The sequence below is a fragment of the Musca domestica genome, unplaced genomic scaffold (genome assembly GCF_030504385.1).
Source record: "Musca domestica strain aabys unplaced genomic scaffold, Musca_domestica.polishedcontigs.V.1.1 1, whole genome shotgun sequence".
Lineage (NCBI taxonomy): Eukaryota > Metazoa > Arthropoda > Insecta > Diptera > Muscidae > Musca > Musca domestica.
The window spans coordinates 41,058,802-41,073,346 of record NW_026712114.1 but is presented as its reverse complement, the minus strand read 5'-3'; the positions used below and the strand labels follow the sequence as shown (position 1 = coordinate 41,073,346).

Here is a 14,545-nt window from a genome sequence, read left to right as displayed (position 1 = left end):
GCTGTTAAAGTTTAAAAATTAATTAATTTATTAATATATATAATATTTTCTAATATATAGATCACACTGATGACATTTTCCTCCTTTTTGCTGGTAATCGTGGGTCATCTTCTGGATTTGAAAATCGCATTAATACGTACGTACCTTTGCCAGTTTTCATATTAGTCATCCACGAATTTACTAACGATAAATCCCACCAAAACTAAAGCCATGATGTTTGAAGCATTTAAAAATCTGTTTTCCGCTATTAATATAAAATTGCTCAATAACGATGTGAAATTTGTTTCCCATCATAAATGTTTAGGAGTGGTAATTGATAACGAAATGTCTTTTAAGAATCATATTGACATCATATCGGGAAAGGTGTGGTCTTCTTTACGACGATTTTATGCATGTAACCTATAATTACCTTGGAAGAGTTGGCACATACTCTGCTAATGTCTACAATATTACATGGCATTAAGGTAGTGTACCCGGTGCTTCTGATATTCACCTTCTCCACTTGCGTAGAATCGTAAATTCTGTTAGTCTATAATGTCCGTGAAAGAGAATATATATCCGAAAATGTAAAACGGTTAATCGGATGTTTATTTAATGACTTACATAGTTACCTGTCGTAATGTCGGATCCCTTTTTCATATTATAGGCAGTGGTAAGCCATTTTCTTTCACGATGAGTTTTGCTTTTTCTCACTTAGCAAGAAACTCTCAAATTGTTATACCTAGGATCTATAGAAATGATTATGTAAGATCGTTTTTGGTACAGGTCCCAAGATGTTCGGAACACATTACCCTATGAATTAAGAGTTTTTTCACATTCAAATAGTGTTTCTCGATTAAAACAGCTTCAGCATCTTGTATCCTAATACATATATCAACGTTGTATAACTTAATTTTTTGCTATCTAATTTAGAAGTTATTGTTAAGATGGATATTAAACACCTTATATTACATTTTTTGTCGTTAGGGAGTCAATAAGTATGTACGCACGGATATGACATGCCATTGTACATTTATTCATTTCCATTTATTTTAACTGTTGTAACTCAGGTTTTTGAAAGCTATGTAATACTTATATACGGTCTGTTAGGCATTTTTATTACAAAATTGATTAATAAATAAATATAAGGATTGTTATCTATTTTGTCTTAAATACCAATTTCAAAACGCAGAAAAGTGTCACTAGGGTCATCGAAATACAGAATATCGGCGGATACCGTTGTATGGAAACCTTGGACGAATATAGATAAAGTTTCGACACCAGTTGTAGATTCAGGTATGATACCGAAATAAAATCCTATTCAAATCCGATAGAAAATATGGCTATTATATGGGTGTTATAGTAAAACGTGGACCTATATAGACAAAGCTCAGCCACATGAGGAAGAATCTCAATACAATTCCGTGGCAAAATGGGGTGAAAATCACCAAAATACCGAATATGGGAAGGTGGCGCTATAGGAAAACATGGACCGATATACCTCATTTTCAAAAGACTAATATCTTTGAATAGTCTTAGAATTTTATGCTGATCATGAATATGCATATATATCATATGGGGTCTACGATGTTTATTTAGGGGTGTTACAACAGAATGACAAATTTAATATACCCTCCTTTCCAAGGTGAAGTGTATAATAATATGAATTTTGTAACACTACAAACATTAACTTACTAAATGAATGTCAATGGCATGAATGTTTGTTGAAGAACCGAATGCCTAATGCATAAATATTTATGAACTGTTTCAAAACTATGTAGATAAGTCACATACATTTAACCTAATTTAAGCCACATCATCACAGACAAAAGAGAGAAATAAAAGCTATTAATATTGTTCCTGTCGGTAGGTTTTAGGTAGTTAGGAAAAATTTATGTATTGAGGTGAACTAATATTCTTAAATTAATGTCCACAAGGACAATACTTAATTCTGATCGGGGCTCAGATAAATTTTACGAATTTTTAAAGGAATTATGGAATATGGAAACGTAATTGTAATTAGGATATAAATGTCTTCACAATGATAACCATGTTGCGTTTGTCGGTTTGTACAGTGCCGTTATAAGAAGCAATAACTTTAGCTAGATAAGTTTATTTATGTGTACCGACAAAGACGTACCTTTGGAAACATTAAATATGCAAAAAATAATGCTTTAGAAAAAATTTAATTGAGGTCAGATTTTTGTTTTTAATTGAAATTGCCACGAAAAGTATACATACTTTTCGTGGCAATTTCAATTAAAATATCGTTTGTTTGTTAGCTACAATTAGTTTTTTTGTTATTACAATGTTGTTATAATTAATTTTCTTCGTGATTTTTAATATGAAATGCCGTCACACACATTGCTAGACTATTAAAATTACGGGTATTACCCGTCATTTGTACAGAAATTGTGGGGAATGCACCTTTGTTAGTTTGTAGATTATTATGATATTAAAATATTATTTTTATTACTATTACTTATTACTATTACTTATTATTATTATTATTATTATTATTATTATTATTATTATTATTATTATTATTATAATTATTATTATTATTATTATTATTATTATGCAATTAAACTATATTTCAAACACTAAAGCTAACGACCGGGTCAGCTAGAAACAAAATATATTTTGTTTTCATTTCTTATTTTAAAATAAAACGTACAAAAAATAGATTTTTGATATGTTTCAATTACATTATAAAATGGGACGTTAATGACTTTAACGTAACACATAGATATCAGTTAAAGTAAAGGAAAGGCTAGTAATTAACTATTTGTATAATTAGGAGATAAATAATGTGAAGTTGGTTTAATGCATGGTACAATGATATCAAGGTAGGGCTATGAAACCATATGATTTTAATTTTTTCATTTTCTTGGCTTAATATGTCATCTGTTTTGTTTATGCATGTGTTTTCTTTTCAATAACAAAAACATTTTTCAGAAAACATTCAAATTCGGGTGTTTTCAAAATGTTTATTTCAACGTATGCATCGACAAAATCTAGAGTTTTTGTAGCGAAATAATCCTTTAGAGATATATAGTACATGATTTTGAAAAGAAGTGTTGAACTTTCATTCAGTTATCGCGGTTTTCAATTATTTATTCAAAATAAATGCAACAAGTTGTTTGATTTTTTATAGTTTTGATACTAATTCTGACATTACAAGCCAAACAGGTAGACCTCTATACTTGGAATTTTTTCAAAGTTGACCTACCTTCTCTTCATTGTACCATGGTTTAATGTACTTCTTCAAACCGCTACACTTTGGCGTACTACATTTTTATTCATTTTTTTTTAGAAAATGTAAAAACTAATCTTAATTTATAAAAAATTCTTCACTACTTTAGTTATGCGTTATACGTCACATGCCGTCATTTAAGCTCATGCATTATAACATTTCATGTTACATCTTTTCTGCTAAATCAGCTGATTTTGTTTTTATCAGCCGGCAATTTTCGCGTTGTTTGTGAGTGTAGGCATTCATATAGAACGTGTTTGCCAAACAAACACTGAACAAAGGTATTAATAGCAAACGAAACTAACTTCTTTTCTCAACAAAGAAATTACTCACTGCCAGCCATTAGCATTGCATTACAATATTCTTATCAGCAACTTACAACTCTCCTAGTATAAAAAGGCAGAGTATTGGCCATTGTTTTGGAACACTTGGCATAGTTGGGCGATAAGCTACGATAACGTATTGAGAGTAGTTCTTCGTTCGTTCGGTTGGTTGATTATTTTGCTATCTGCCAAGTCAGCCGGCATACATATACAATCTATCTAAAGAAGGAGGTTCACCATCACATTGCAATTCTACTTCCAGTTGCCGTTGATATTAGATTCAATCAGTTACTTTCGAGTTGTTGGTTGGTTCAGATCGTTCTGCTGCTCATACAGTTTCGCGGTTGCATTGTGAAGATCAAGTGAAAATTCTTTAGCAAACAACATGGGAGGACTGGACAAGTAAGTATATACAAATTTACTGCTACCAAGTTTTATATAATTCGTAAACAAGAAAATGTATTCTCCCACTAACCCCATTTTTATTTTGTTGTGGTAACAAGTAACTCGCTAGTTGGCAGAAAAAATGCAAAAAGAAACAACAAAATTAAAAGCTTTGATTTCTAAATATAGATACAATTGTTGGACAAAACAAAATAATTTTTCTGTTATTGCATGAAATATTTTGTAATTAATGCTAGGCATAATATTAATATTAAATGACTTTTGAAAAATATATGTTGGTAAACCTAACATCATCACATTCCTATTATTTGTGAACAATGGGTATTTCCCGCATTTTTTTCGTGGAGAATTCGACAATGTCGGGCAGTACCCTGTAATTTGAACAGAACATATCAATGACAAATATATGAAAACAAACATAAAAAATACAAATATATACAACTCGGAGAAGTGACTCAAAAAGAAAAAAGCTCAGAATTGTCAGAAAAAGATTTTGGGAAATCTTGGTAGATTATTTTGCATATTTTTATTTTAGGGAGTTTCCGATTAAAGCAGAGAGAACATTTATTTTTCTATACCTTAATAATCAACTTCAAAATAATGATTTACTAAAAATTTTAAGGGAAAAATAAAAACAAATATAGCCTTGAACCAAATCTGCGAAAGGGACAGGGTCAAGTTTAAAAAGATCATATTGAAAATCCTAAACTGCATCCAAAATGTTGTAAACACCATTGATCTTTGATAGCAAAAGCCCTTAATATCTTTGTTACAGATCTGCAATTTTGTTTTTTTATTATTCCGAAGTCATGGCTGTTCAAAAAATCGTGAAATCCCTCAATTTCCAGATTGAAAATTAGATTGATTACGCGATCTTGTGAAGGGCGGGACTTCAGCTTAATGTAAGACTATATACGTGAAAAGCCCTTATTTAAGAATAACAAGTTAAATTAGGAGATTTAAGCCATGATGGATAGCCTTAAACTTAATTGAAGTCGGTGTTCGAATGTTTCGCTGAGGGAAATGTTTAAGATCCCAATAAATGTTAACCTTATTAGAACTATGCTTATAATATCGGTAATTAACGAAAATTTTCGGCAAGTTAGCGAGAAAAATAAAGTATTCGCTAAGTCCTACCGACAGCAACTCTAATTTAGACTTTTTATTATACCTGTGTCGATTTACCGATGTCCGTCCATCTGTCCGTCTGTGGAAATAACTCTAGCTTCGGAACGAAATGAAGTAGGTTGATAAACTCCTACTCAAATATATATTATGCAGGTATTGAAAATGGGCCATGTAGGTCCACGCCTTCATATAGCCCCCATAAAACGGCAGCTCCCGATATTCGGTATTTTGATGATTTTAGCGACTTTATCCACCGGAATTGTTTCAAATTTGGTATTTGAAGTTCCTTATGGATACTGCAGCATATGAAAGAAAATAGTTCGTGTAGGTCCACGCCTACGTGTTGCCTCCATATAACGGCACCTCCAGGTATTAGGTATGTTGATGCTTTTAGCGATATTATTCACCGATTTTTTTTCAAGTTTTGCATTTGAATATTGTAATGGTTTATGACAAAAATTACCTATGCCGGTCCAAGTCGTCGTATAGACTCTAATATGACGGCTACATTTGGTATTTTTAAGAATTTAACAGATTTTTTAACGGATATTATTTTTTTTTTGAAAATTGCTTAATTCGTTTCAAATGGTGGAGGGTATTCAAAGATCGGCACGGCCGAACTTACAGCTTTTTTACTTGTTATTTATAATTTTGTGAATTAATTTTACTGATGTTTGTCGGTAACTGAAAAAATAAGTTAGAGAATCCCACTACTAGACTGTTAGTTGCCACATTTTTTGTTGCAATCAATCCAGCAAGAAAATGAATATTGTTCAAAATGAAGTAGTGCTTTCCCTACATCTTGGACTGTTCATATTAAAAAAGCAATGATCTTCATATTTAAAATAACCAATAAATTGAACTTCTTATTATTATCACAAGGATTTTTTGAATAAATGTAAAGTCTACAGAAACTATAAAAGTTCAAAATTAATTTGAATTGAATTGTAAACTTCATGTTTTAAGAAGCAATTACACAAAGGTTATAGCATTACAGTAAAGTATCTATAATTTGAATTCCTTTGGCTAGAATGGACAAAATGCTCAAGATATTGACACAACTTAAAAATCATTCTAAATATCAAGGTTCGTTCTCTAATTGTCGATTAGTAGGGTTAATAAGTAATGAGTTTATTTCCAGTTAATAAGGAGATGTTGTGGTTATTGCATATATCAGAAACATGTCGAATAATTAAATGTCCATTAAAGTGCAAAAGCGTGCCGAATTAATTGGTCAAAGCGATTGTAAGTCATGTTTATATGTAAGTGTGGCTGTGGGCAATTTCGATTCATAAACATTTTATAGTATTTCTACATTGCTGCGTATCTGATTCAGTATGATTGTTTTCTTTACTCTTTTTCTTTATTCTTCTTTCTTTTTGCGAAAGTTCTTTTGAATAGCGCTGACTGAGTGGACAGTCAGTCGTCATATTTCCTTATTTAAAGTCAAGGTTAATTTTGTTTACATTTTGTAACTAGATGGGTGGCGACAATAACAACATCGATCTTATAGTAATAACTAAATATGGCAATAAAATAAATTAATGATCATAATAAAAATATGCAATTTAATCAATCAGTTGTCAGATCATATGAAAATTTTATATGCAACCATGGTACAATGAATTCAAGGTAGGGCAGAACTACCATATGATTTCAATTTTTTTATTTTTCTGGCTTAATATGTCAACTTCATTTGTTTATGTGTGCATATTCTTTTCAATAATAAAAAAATTGTTCAGAAAATATTCAAATTCGGGTGTTTTCAAAATGCTTATTGCATCATATGCATCGACAAAGTCTACAGTTTATGTCGCGAAATAAACCATAAGAGATATATAGAACATGATTTTGAAAAGAAATGTTGATCTTTCATTCAGTTTTCGCGGTTTTCAATTATTTGTTCAAAATTAATGCAACAAGTTGTTTGATTTTTTATTGTTTTGATACTAATTCTGACATTACAAGCCAAACAGGTAGACCTCTATACTTGCATTTTTTTTAAAGTTGACCTACCTTCTCTTCATTGTACCATGGTACCATGCATGGTACAATAAATTCAAGGTAGGGCAGAACTACCATATGATTTCAATTTTTTTATTTTTCTGGCTTAATATGTCAACTTCATTTGTTTATGTGTGCATATTCTTTTCAATAATAAAAAAATTGTTCAGAAAATATTCAAATTCGGGTGTTTTCAAAATGCTTATTGCATCATATGCATCGACAAAGTCTACAGTTTATGTCGCGAAATAAACCATAAGAGATATATAGAACATGATTTTGAAAAGAAATGTTGATCTTTCATTCAGTTTTCGCGGTTTTCAATTATTTGTTCAAAATTAATGCAACAAGTTGTTTGATTTTTTATTGTTTTGATACTAATTCTGACATTACAAGCCAAACAGGTAGACCTCTATACTTGCATTTTTTTTAAAGTTGACCTACCTTCTCTTCATTGTACCATGGTACCATGTATGCAACTAAATTTGCATTAATCACTGCAGTATAATTTCTATAGTAATATATGGTATATTTAGTTGCAATTTCTTGTTATTATAAAGGTAATTTTCCTTAATCTAAAATCTGTGAAACTAAAGATCTAAGTGCATATACAATTTTAAATTAATAGTAAATTGTAATTGTGTCTCTTAATTCTAAATAATAGTATATAGATATAGTTATTTTCATAATAAGATTGTTGTTTCTTTGATAAATAATCGCATAGTTTGTTGAACCTTTCCATAAAATTTGTCCTTTCCGACAAATTTGTAAAATCCAAGGTAGTTGGTCCGAAGTTACATTAAGCAAACTTTCTCGCCGCAAGTGTCTGTTTGTAGGAGAGAAAGGCAAGGCTTTAAAATGTTCTATAATGTCAGAAAAGGCAAAAATTAAAATTAAGAAACCAATTAACCTATATAAATGCAGAAATTTTTTTCAGAAAAAAAACATAAAAAAGTACTAAACTAGTCTAAATTAGTTAATTTTGAAAAGTTACTTTACGTTTTCAATCTTGTACATTTATTGAAAGGTAAATAACATTTCTGCAAAGTACTGCCAATTAGGACAATATTTTGTTTACTACCTTATTTTATCTAAACTACATTATTTTATCTATTAAATAATTAATTCATACACAAAATTGACAGAAGGTGTGGGTACATAAGCATTTTGGCATGGTAGAATTAAAAGGTAGCCAGCAGTAGGCAATTTGATATGTCAAAAAAGTTGTTGAATTCGAAATTCGCCCACATATACATAAAGCGAAAAACGAAGGTAAATAATTATTAAAATTGAAAAGTTTGGAAAAATTAATAAAAATAAAAAATCAAAATATATAGTGTTGTATGGTTTGTAAACGAACGTATATTGAGGGAGAGTCCAATACTTTAATTAAGTTAATATTTATTCATGAGTGTATTCACGAGTCACACACATAAAAATTCCATTCCATTATGAATATCTAGAGGCATTTAGATGCCTATTTCCTAATATTCGCCAATATATGATTTCTTCTCTATCCTTCAAAATAAATTCTTTCAAATTCTTTCTTTTCCCTGTTCAATATTTTCATAATTTAAATGGCAAACGTATCGTCATTACCCTCATGTTACTAATTTCAGATTCGACATGGACGTTTATTTGTAAAGTTGAGGGCTAAAGTAAATCATAACAGATTCATGATTATACCTTGGGGAAGTTCTTTCAAAAACCACGAATTGATTATTAGTTATTCTTAAAATACCCACAATTTCAGACCCGAGGATATTCTTTAAACTTCACGAATTGAGATCCGGAAATGTTCCTTAAAATTCACGATTTTAGACCCGGAAATATTATTTAATAATCAATTCTTTGATGTTTTGAAGGAATTTTTTATGTTTAGAAATCCACGATCAAAATCCAGAAGCTGTTATAGAAAATCCACATATTAAGGTCGACTTTTTATTTCTCGAATTCTATATGTGAATGGAATTCGCCTTGCTTACAATTTTCACATACCAAGTTTTCAGAAAAGTTGCCTTGTAATTTTCGCCAATGTTGCTACCTGGCATTTCTACCCATTCAGCTTGGCATCACAGCTAGGCATATTAATGTCAAATTATAAGGAAAAACGCAGGACCTGCGTGTGGTCATGCTGCTTACGTAACCACATCTATAGAAAAAATTGATACCTGTTATTTTTTTAATTGTACCATGCTTAAAACTAGTAAAAGATAACAACATTTATAACATAGGACAACAATTTTGTATAATCCCCATATAACGGTACATCCCAATAATCGGCATCGCTTAGTAGATACCAACCTCTCAGACAGAAAGATATTTAAATTGATCCACTTTTTCCTGTAGCCCCATGTAACGCTACCTGTCGACATTCGGTATTTTAATGGTTTAAAGAAGTTCACTCAGCTGAACTCAACGCTTTTTGTTTATTTTCATTGTTTCCCCAGCGAAAAATTGTATAGATTTTTTAATAAAATTATATTTTATCATCAGAAATCTAAATCCATTGGAAGAATAAAATTGGATTTTTATGTTTGTTGTATGCATTTAAAAATATTACATGTAATAACTTTAAATTTTTTGGAATAGGCACACTGGGCTCTATAATATCTTTAATGAACAGAAAACAGTAACAATATTAGAATTGATACGCTGATTTGTATTAAATCGATAAGAAAGAAATATTTATGACTATGCTGCATTTCTTTCAAACATATGTAGGTAAATGTTTATCACTTTGTTCTATAGAACTGTAATTATTGTAAGCAAAGTATGCAGTTGAAATTTACATTGTTTGTCACAATGTTCATAAATTATAATGGTTTAACCAAATAAACTTGTATGTGTTTAAAATTTCCAATAAGATTAGGGCGTAATTATACGTTATCAATAAATATGTTGCTTGTGCTAAATATTTTTCACTGATATCAGTTGGATGTCGTTCAACTTACCCTGGTGTGAATTATGCTTTCGTCCAACTTGAGATTTACAATGATGTTGTCGAACTCACAAAACGTATGGCATATTCAACTTTTATATCCATTTCTCAAAACCTTATCTTCAAAAAAATGAATTTCAGTATTTATACGAAATTGCATTTGATTTTAGTATTGCAATTCGGTTATATATGACTGGGAATTTCAAATCTGTTCATTGCTTGTTGGCTACTTTTTTGTTTGAGATTGTCAGACTATGATATGCAATGCTACGTGTTTAATTTCCTGATAAGTATAATCTCAAACAATCCTATAACTCATAAATTTTTCACAGATAGCTTATCTGAGCTCCACATCGGCGTCTGTTGTTTAAACGAAAAATATGACAAGAGTGTATAATACTTGAAAGAGAGTATGCGTTTAATGAATAGAAGATAACATAACAATTAATAAACCCCAATTGTATTTTTTGTTGCCAACAACTTTTTTCATTGTTTTACTGTAATTTTCCTTTCAGGTTAATACCATGCACAGTTCAAGTGGCTAAAATGATCCAAAAATCCGGCTGTGATGTCCTCTGCATCATTGACCGTCAAATTCCCAGTGAATTGGTTGAACAGTTCAATGAATTCCGTTCATTCGATAAGGCATTTGACAGTGTGGTCTCCTGCTTCAAGTCCCAAAAATTGAATTTGCCAGTGGTCTATTCACCAGTACCCGAATTGAGCGACTATCATGATGTGCGTACCTATCAACAGGCCGCAGCCAAATCGCTACAAAGAGCTATTAAGGCTGGTTTTAAATCGCCTTTGTTATTGATTCCCGAGAGTAAAAAATTCAGAAATGTTGAGTTGTGTACCGTTTTGGGTGCCTTGGAAGAACTCTATGTTGTAAGTTGTAATTTCTTTGTATTACAAAGATATATTTTAACATTTTCCATTGTTTTTTTTAGCCCATTCAATTGCGAGAGGATGTACCAGACAAGCGTCAACGCATCGAAAATTTGTCTGTTCTCATTTCAAATCCTAAAGCAGAAGAAATTGTGAAAGAAGCCTTGGTTTTGGAATCTGGAAGATTTGTCGCTCGTGATATCGGTAAGAAGTCGCTGAAGTTTACATTTCGCTCATTTACTTAAGAGTAAGAGTACGAGTCTTACCTTATCTTTTTATGAAATATATTTGATAACTTTAGAACTCCTTAAATTATGATTGTTCTTGTACAGAAACTTAGCACTGGCATCTGCCGACCTCTGCAAAAAAATGTCTTTATATATTTATATTATTTTTTGTGCAACAATCTTTTTAATTCTTGAAACACGCTTTTCTTGAAACTGAATTGTTAGAGATATAGTAAATCTCTTAGGATAAATGAGCGATATTCATGTATATAAATTAAGATAATGTGCATATCTATGAAATTAGCCCACTATTTACTTCTTGTCAATGAAACTGGGAACGCTAGTTCCGTACTGTTCTCAAAATAACTGCCCTAAAGTATGCTTTAAAATTCCCATCAATAAGAAATACTTTGACGACATAAACGAAGACATAATTCGAATATTTCTGCGTTAAACAAGCTAGAATAATATAATAAGCTTTATTAAAAATTTTAAATGGGAAGGGGTAATATATTAACGATTTTTACCAAAGGAAATGTATATGTTTTTCGCCAAAAAGAGAGCCACGGCATTTTGAAATTTTCGGTCCTCCTTAGGACCATTTATGGGAATGTTGATATTAAACAAGATGTTTAGAAAATTATATCAGACTTTATACCCATCTACACCCGTTGTATGCAATCTCCTGCATGGAAGTAGATAAATAAAAAAATGAGACTTTCTATTTCCTCTTCGTCTTAATACAGCTTTTTAGGGATTAGTTTACCACGCTTTATTGGTCAGAAACATTCAGTTTAGGTTGTTTGAGCCAGATTTCTCGAAAAAGGAAATATTTTTAATGCAAATGTATCCCAGTAAAAAAAACTCAAATTTGGCAAAAATATATCTGATAAAAATATCTTACATTAAAATTAACCATTGTATACTATTTTATTTATCAGTGCTGGATATTATCGTTTGGTATACTATATACCTTGGCCTTGTTTTATTTTCATTTTCGGTTACATTTGAATATACCATAATAAATAAAAATAATGAAACAATTATAATTCATTAATTATTATTATATATATATAAAAAATGTTGACCTTTTTATTACATGTATTTTTAAAACTTTCAAATCATCTTTTTCTCCACTTAATTTTTCAGGTGTTGGTGATCCAGAACGTATGGCTCCACCACGTGTTGAAGAATATGTAAACAAGTTGTTTGATGGTCTCAAAGTGACGGTTATTAGTGATGTCAATACCCTTACCAAGGAATATCCACTTTTCGCTGCCGTTAATCGTGCTGCAAACTCTGTAAAACGCCATCAAGGACGTATTATCTTCCTCGAATATGTACCACCACAACCGGCCAAGAAGACCCTGATGTTGGTGGGTAAGGGTGTTACCTACGACACTGGCGGTGCTGACATCAAAGCTGGTGGCATTATGGCTGGTATGTCGCGCGATAAGTGTGGTGCTGCAGCTGTTGCTGGTTTTATGCAGGTTAGTTGGTCTATGAAAAAACAAACAAATTTAGAAATTAAATAACTCAAAACTGTATATTCTAATTTAGATTGTCAAGGAACAAAAACCAGCTGATGTCCATGTTATTGCTGCTTTATGCATGGTGCGTAACTCGGTCGGTGAAGAATGTTATGTTTCCGATGAGGTTATCACCTCCAGGGCTGGAGTTCGTGTACGTGTTGGCAACACCGATGCCGAAGGACGTATGTGCATGGCTGATGCTTTGTGCCGCATGAAGGAAATTGCTGTTGCTGAAAATTTGCCCGATCCTCATCTTTTCACCATTGCTACATTGACTGGCCATGCTTTTGTGGCTGCTGGCGAAGGTTACTCCATCATTATGGATAATAGTGTGGCCCGTGCTGCTGATCATGCCCGTAAATTACAAGATATTGGCACTTCATTTGGCGAACCTTTCGAAGTTTCCGTTATACGTCAAGATGATTTCGATTTTAATACAGGCAAAGTTATCGGCGAAGATATTTTGCAGTGTAATAATTTGCCATCTTCTCGTACACCTCGTGGTCACCAAGTGCCGGCTGCCTTCCTTATGCAAACCACTGGTTTGGATAAACACGGCCTGGAGTCACAGAAACCATTGAAATATACCCATTTGGACATTGCCGCCAGTGCTGGTGAGCATCCAAAGATGCCAACTGCTGCTCCAATTATTGCTTTGGCAAAGGCCCATTTATCTTAAAAAGAGTAACATTACTGTTCTCATTGATCTAAAATTATATGGTTTATCTGCGATTTTGGTGAATTGAATTGTATGTTTTTGCTATGCGCTTTTTATATTTTTTAATTTAAGTATTACTGTTTCAAACAACTAAATAAAACACACATCACTACAAACAAATTAAATTGGGTTTTATTTGAATCAATCGATTAATTACAGATAGCGCCTCAAAGTATGCTCTGAAATGTTGATAAGAACTTTTATGAATATTTCTCTAGCTCCCTAAAGTATGCTTTGCTTTTTTTCGATTGACAGCCAAAATAAATTCTGTGGCGCTTCCTGTTATTTCTGGTCGCCTGGTATTTCACGAAATTTGCAGTTTGAGCATTTCGATTTTTGAGGGTGAGCAAATTCGAAAAAAATTCAAACAAGACAGGGTTTCGTGAAATCATTTTAATGCACTGTCCCAATTTCTTTATGTTAAATGTCCCCCCTTTTTTGGTATTCTTATAAAATAAAAAATACACTTTTTATTATTATTTAAACAATTTATTATTAATAGTGTTTAGTGGTTGTTTATTTATAATAAATAGTGGTTTATTACATGGATCCATTCCGGAGTCTGGAAAGTCGTATTTTGTGACACTTGTCTTGGATATTTTTGATGAATTCTTAAAAATATCCTTTATTTATTTGTTCAAGTAAGGTTTTTCGTTATACCTGGAATGAAAGAAAAAAGGAAAAGGGGATATCATTAATTGCTTGCCACAATATAAATACTTATGGCACACTATTCTGTTTTATATATTTTTAACACAATTAAATAATAGAAGTAGGCTGCTAGGGAATTTGTAATATATGTTTTTCAATAAAAAAAACCTTTTCTATTTGAAACGAAGTTGGACAAACCACGTTTTTCCTTTTTGAAAATATTTTAAGTTCCTTCTTTCTGCAGAATATCTTTTAGAGATTGAGGTCTTTCCTAGACTCGTGAATGTTTTTTTTTGTCTACATTCATTATTTGAGGTTTTTGATTCCAAAGAATCACCACAGGAACAAAGCTTTATATTGAAAGAATATCATATTATTGCAGGATATTTGGTATTGAAAATGGGCTACATAGGTCCACGGTTCGGCATATCCCCCAAATAATTGTACCGACAGATTTAAGTTTTTTTGGCTGTATTTGTCACAATTTTAACCC

The 14,545-nt window shown here is 31.5% G+C and overlaps 1 protein-coding gene across 1 annotated transcript; it reads left to right on the top strand.

Moving 5' to 3' along the window:
* The first annotated feature begins 3,498 nt into the window (after positions 1-3,498).
* On the top strand, positions 3,499-13,542 carry LOC101897444 (putative aminopeptidase W07G4.4). Its single transcript, XM_011291942.3, has 6 exons — positions 3,499-3,516; positions 3,821-3,960; positions 10,552-10,924; positions 10,987-11,128; positions 12,301-12,641; positions 12,712-13,542. The coding sequence occupies exons 2-6, from the start codon at positions 3,944-3,946 to the stop codon at positions 13,360-13,362; spliced, it is 1,524 nt and encodes a 507-aa protein (XP_011290244.1). The 5' UTR covers positions 3,499-3,516; positions 3,821-3,943; the 3' UTR covers positions 13,363-13,542.
* The last annotated feature ends 1,003 nt before the right edge of the window (positions 13,543-14,545 follow it).

Bases quoted from the DNA above. Each gene is read 5' to 3' on its own strand.
- LOC101897444 (XM_011291942.3), top strand. The intron at 11,129-12,300 runs GTAAGAAGTCGC...TTAATTTTTCAG, and splicing joins ATTTGTCGCTCGTGATATCG to GTGTTGGTGATCCAGAACGT. The intron at 12,642-12,711 runs GTTAGTTGGTCT...ATTCTAATTTAG, and splicing joins CTGTTGCTGGTTTTATGCAG to ATTGTCAAGGAACAAAAACC.